Here is a 6,136-nt window from a genome sequence, read left to right as displayed (position 1 = left end):
AAAATATATTATTATATAACTGTTTTTATGCATATTGACAAGTTGCAAAAAAATTTTATGATGGAAAAATATGAAAAAATTAACACTTAAAAAACTTTTTGTCTATTTTGAATTTTTTCATTTTTTAAAGAATAAGAAACCCATTTTGTTTTGAGAGATGTTATTGAGCTATGAAAGCACTATACAAAAACAATCAAAAATATTAAAAAAATTGTGTTCTTCATGGCTAAAAATGGCGCCAAACAATATGAGTTTTTCAATTTTTTTAATACAAAAAATTCATTAAGATATACTGGCTCGTCTGAGAGATGTGGCGTTCTACATAGGTACAAGTTTAGAAAAAAAATCACTCCAAAATTGGAGGGTGGTGTCACAAAAATTTTCATAACTTGAAAATAATTGAGTTTTTTTTTTATAAAAATTTTATTTCAGAGATGGTCGGCAGTGGACCACGGTTCAAGTTGACAGAGAATTATATATATATATATAATATATATTATATGTTATATGGTCTCAGCCATTGCTCATCTTAGAAATTTATATCGAGTCAGACATTTGCTGGATAGATCAACTCTGGAGGATCTGGTCCATGCGTTCATAACATCACGACTGGACTACTGCAACAGTTTGTTTTACGGTTTGCCTAATAGATCAATTGACATGCTTCAGTCGGTTCAGAACAGGGCTGCAAAACTTGTAACTGGCAAATTGAAATTTGACCATGTAACTCCAATATTGAACGAGCTTCACTGGTTACAAATTAAGAAAAGAATAATTTTTAAAATTGCAGTGATTGTGTTTAAATCCTTGAATGGAATGTCACCGGCTTACATCTCAGACAAATTTTCCAGGAAGGCATCTACAACCTGTTTTCATCTAAGATCAGATAATATGAATCTTTTGGCGGTCCCAGCTAGGCATCTACGAATAGGTGCGAGAGATATTGCGGTCGCAGGTCCGACAGTCTGGAATGACCTACCAGTTTCATTAAGAAGATCTGGAATTAACTTTGTGACATTTAAAAGGGAATTAAAAACATACTTATTTTCTGTGGAAAAACAATGAATTTGAATATTTTGATTTATATCAATCATGCACAGTTATTTGTTATTTTATTTTTGATGGCGCTTTTGAAATTATTAATTTGCGCTATACAAATGTTTCTAAATAAAATAAAAATAAATATATATACATATATATATATTATTTATATAATATATATATATATATATATATATATATATATATTATAGCAAGTTACATAAAGGCTGTGAGTATAATATCATTCACGATTAAGGTTTCAATTAGTCCAAAGGTTACAACGAGTCGTCATTCTCGTTGGTTAATTAATTCAGAAGTAGGAATTAAATGAATGCTCTGATGTATTGTTTAAAAGATAAAAAGTACAGTTGGTGTTATGAAACCACTCCTCAGCCAAGAGCAAACAACAGGGTGTTTTTCTGGCCACGAGGTAAAGTAATGGGAGGATCATCTTCTTTGAACGCCATGGTGTACGTACGGGGTCACCCATACGATTATGATCGTTGGGAACAAGAGGGAGCCAAGGGGTGGTCCTACGCCGACTGTTTGCCTTACTTCAAGAAAGCTCAAACTCATCAATTAGGAGGTGATGATTACCGTGGTGACAGTGGACCGCTCTACGTGTCCAGAGGAAAATGGAACAATCCATTGTACCATGCTTTTGTTGATGCCGGCTTGCAAGCTGGGTATCAACATACAGAAGATTGCAATGGATTTAAACAAGTTATTCTTTGCTCACATTTTGCTCACATTTTGCATTCCTCAATTTATTTTTTGTATAATACATTAAGTATTGTATTTTATACATTTTACATTAGTCGTGCTATAAAATTAATAATTTGGGCCTCGCTTTACACAGAATGGGTGGTGTGATGGTCTAGTGGTTAAGGTTGCCTGGCGCTGTTTTGCAGTGCGTGCGGCAGCGTGCGGTGACCACGTTTGTAAATTTATTTTAATAATTTAACAACTATATACTGTATCAACGCAAATAGTTTCATACATCGAAGAGGAAAATTTAATAGCTTAACTCTGGCGGCCAAATAATAAATATTTTTAATTATTTATTTCCTAGACAATAGCAAGCAAAAAATAAACATGCAAAAACATTTTCAAAGTCGATGCATCCACGCAGTGGCACTAGTTTATAATGTTTATATAAATGCTCTCTGCCTTCATTTTTCTTTTCTTCAGCTTTGAAATTCAACATAATACGGTTTAAGATCTTAGAAATTTTGTTTACAAAGTAAACACGAATGACCATCTTTTACTTAATGTTCCTTTAATGAGCAGCACAATTTGTTAAGTAGCTAGAAATAATAATAATGAAAAATAGAGGTCTTAAATCAAGGGGAGGTCTGTCAAACCCGACAATCTCAATCAGCTTGGCTATATAAGACCAGTAAATAAAACTAAATATGCGTCAATATTATTATATATCAGTGAGTTGGTTTGAGATCGTCCTGCTTGAAAGGCCTAACCCTTTAAGCAATGCATCAAAGTTTTTGTCTGTTAAACAAAATATTTAAAATATTATAATATAATTTTCTATATGCAGGAAGGATTTGGACATTTTGACATGACCATAAAAAATGGTGTAAGATGCAATGCTTCCATGGCTTACATTCATCCAATTTTATCAAAGTATAAAAATTTGAAAATTTCCACAAATTCGATGGCAACGAAAGTGATCGTTGAAGGCTCCAAGGCTGTTGGTGTTGAATACAAGCAAAACGATGCGACGAAATATGCCAGGGCTCGCAAAGAAGTAATTTTGTGCGGTGGTTCAATCAATTCACCACAACTTCTACTGCTATCTGGAATCGGTAATGCCGATGAATTGAGAAAGTTAGGAATTCCTTGTGCTGCAAATTTACCTGGGGTTGGAGAAAATTTACAAGATCATTTAGAAGTTTACATTCAATACAAATGTTCGAAACCTGTGACTCTATACAAATATCAGTGGAAATTTCCTTGGAACATGGTAACGACAGGTCTTCAGTGGTTTATTACAAAATCTGGTGCAGCTTCTACCACGCATATGGAGGCAGGTAGTTTTTTCCGAAGTAGTTCCAAGGTCGCACATCCTGACATTCAAATCCACTTTTTGCCATCTGTGGTGATTGATCACGGACAAAAAATGGGTACATGTCACGCCTTTCAAGGACATAGCGGAACAATGAGAGCCACCAGTAGAGGTAATTTGAAACTTAAGTCAACAAATCCATTTGATTCACCTCTGATTAATCCAAACTATTTACAAACTGAACAAGATATTGTAGATTTTAGAGCCTGCGTTCGTCTCACAACAGAAATCTTTTCTCAAAAAGCATTTGACGAATTTAGAGAAGAGGTTTTAGATAAAAATTTAAGGCTAAATTCAAATGATGAGATTGACAGTTTTGTAAGGAGTACTTCTGAAACTGCGTATCATCCCTGCGGTACTGCCAAAATGGGCTCTGAAAACGATAAAAGTGCAGTTGTAGATTCAAAATGTCGTGTTTTAGGAATAGACAAACTGAGAGTGGTCGATGCTTCAATCATGCCAAGCATTCTCAGTGGTAACTTGAACGCTCCGGTAATAATGATGGCAGAGAAAGCAGCAGACATGATTTTGGGAGTACCTCCTCTGCCCAAGTTGCATGTTCCTGTTTGGAAGCCAAGTGATCCTACCAAGCAGAGATAGAATTTTTAGCCTGATATTAATGTTAATTAAATACTAATCAAAACATGATTTTATTGTATTTATTGTATGTATTTATTTATTTAAAATGGAAATAAATTGTAAACGGAATGAAACGTGCACCATATTTTAAGACTTTGTTAAATATTCGGCTTGTTAATTTATTTGTTATTTTTAATTAATATATTGAAACTTCTGGAATATAATGTTATATGTATATACTGCTTTTTACAATAACAACCTAATGTGTATTAGTTTATATCAAATTCATTACTAATGGGCTGTTTAAATGACAAAAGATGTAATATTATTCGAATGATATTTTTCAAATATTTCATTACTCTTGGTTTTTTTTTCATTTTTTAAAAGTTTCGTTTCATGGCTAAAGCAGAAAAAAGATTAATTAAATCAAGATAATTGTAAATTTTTTACGAATATATTGTATATATATCCATGAGCTATTCACTAAAACTATAAATTAATCAGTTACTGGGTTATCAGAATTTACGCAATTATTTATTCGGAAGAAAATTAATCTATCTGTTTATTATTTATACCAAAATACAAAGAAAGACAAAAGAAATAAATTTTTACGACATAGGCGAACGAAATAAATTTTTAAGGCAAAACGCTGAAATTAATAAACTTTTACAAATCGAGGATAATTTAAAAAAAATTTACGACCTACGCAAACAAAGAACTACTTTTGTATCTGTGGATAAATTTATGTATATAGGTAACCACTTTTGCCACATATCTTCATTGATTAGGGTTGGTTAATTTTTGACCGCCTTTATAACAAATAAATCGTCTTCGGTGTTCTTCAATTATTTTTCATTATTTCAATTTTTTATATTTGCGTTTATATTTTAATCGAATTATATAAAACTTTGTGAATCTTTTCATAAAGTAACATAATTTATTTTATTATATTTTACGATAAATTTTTAAATTTTTTGTAAATAAAGTATCAGTTTTCTAAGTTTCGTCATCACAACGGCTTCGGACCGTTTTATAATGCAAGACACGGATCCGGCCTAAATACTACTGTTGGAAAAGAACAGAAGAACTGTCAAATAAGAAACGACAATTTTGTTTCTAACGTTAATTTTCCTACGGTCATGAATAACAAATCTTAAATCGATAATAATTACATTCGATGTCGCAGTTTAGCGCCGGCTTTTCAACAATTTCAACAACAGCATCAAAACAATTTATTTCAAAATAACCAATATCAACAGAGGAATAAAAATAATTTCAATAATGGAATTAAACAATTTCATCTGCCTCGTCATAACATGGAATTTATTTGTCATATTCACCATTTCGATCATGGAGAAACATATCGCAGTTGTCGTCATCCTTATGATGATAACGAGGAATACAATGCGAAGAGATTAAAATTGGACAAACAAGGCGATAAAATGTTTTTGAACAAAACTCAGAACAATCATCATCAGCTCGTTTTTGTACCTTCAAATGTTCGAAAATATAACGAAGCACCCAAGAACATGCTATTGAACAAAAATAGGAAGTATACAAACTCAACGAGGACCGTCAATAAATGGCATGGTGAGTTTAAACAAAAACAAAATACTTGTGATAAAAATGTTGGAGCCCAATCCACTGCCGATTCTATTATTATCGACAAATTGTTTGAGAATCTAAAAAAACTAGATTGATTGAATCAATTTCAACAGAAACAAATGAACTTATCCACAAAAAATGGTCCAATTATAAAACGCAAAATGCAGAGATGGTAGTGAGTCAATTTACAAAAGATGTTTTGTCTGAGCAGCCAAACCTAATAGCAAAACAAAATTTGATAGAAGGACTTCAATGCGACATATGTGGAGTAAGGTTAAAAAAAGATAATCCATTTCAATCTCTAGAACTGGCTAAAGATACAGATGAAGAAAGATTGAAGAGTCATTTGCTAAAACATTTGAGAAATAGAGAAGAGACGAAAATGCGTCATCCAACTATAAATGATTGGATAAAACTTGAAACTTCTAATGTCAATGTTATTTGAATAATTGTGGTTTTTTATTAATTTTTTGTTAAAAACATGTGTTTTGAGCTATATTATTTTTTTATTAATTTTTTTTTATTAATTTTTTGTTAAAAACATGTTTTTTGAGCTATACCATTTTTTTATTAATTTTTTTTTATTAATTTTTTGTTAAAAACATGTTTTTTGAGCTATATTATTAATAATTTTTTTTATCTATTTTAAAAAAGCTCAGAAAATTTATATAAACAATATTGTTAGTTACTGTAACATACCAAGTTGGTGACCATTCATTCAGATAAGTCATGCATGGGTTGGCAAACGTTTTGTTGTGAGGTCCGCATTGAGAACCATTTTACCTTTGAAAGGCCGCATATGTACCTAAATAGTAAATTTTTTCGACC

At 31.5% G+C, this 6,136-nt stretch overlaps 2 protein-coding genes across 2 annotated transcripts; both read left to right on the top strand.

Annotated features, from left to right (window-relative positions):
• Nucleotides 1–1,368: 1,368 nt before the first annotated feature.
• HELRODRAFT_91842 (hypothetical protein) lies at nt 1,369–3,724 on the top strand (the record flags this gene model as incomplete). The annotated part of the gene is made up of 2 exons (XM_009013253.1): nt 1,369–1,764; nt 2,597–3,724. 2 exons carry the CDS (start codon nt 1,369–1,371, stop codon nt 3,722–3,724), a joined length of 1,524 nt encoding a protein of 507 aa, XP_009011501.1.
• A 1,295-nt stretch (nt 3,725–5,019) lies between these two features.
• HELRODRAFT_183665 (hypothetical protein) lies at nt 5,020–5,753 on the top strand (the record flags this gene model as incomplete). Its single annotated transcript, XM_009013252.1, has 2 exons — nt 5,020–5,293; nt 5,422–5,753. 2 exons carry the CDS (start codon nt 5,020–5,022, stop codon nt 5,751–5,753), a joined length of 606 nt encoding a protein of 201 aa, XP_009011500.1.
• Nucleotides 5,754–6,136: the final 383 nt, after the last annotated feature.

This window comes from Helobdella robusta (assembly GCF_000326865.2).
Source record: "Helobdella robusta unplaced genomic scaffold HELROscaffold_114, whole genome shotgun sequence".
Taxonomy (NCBI): domain Eukaryota; kingdom Metazoa; phylum Annelida; class Clitellata; order Rhynchobdellida; family Glossiphoniidae; genus Helobdella; species Helobdella robusta.
The sequence above is the reverse complement of the archived record's forward strand: the minus strand, read 5'-3'. Positions and strand labels throughout refer to the sequence as shown.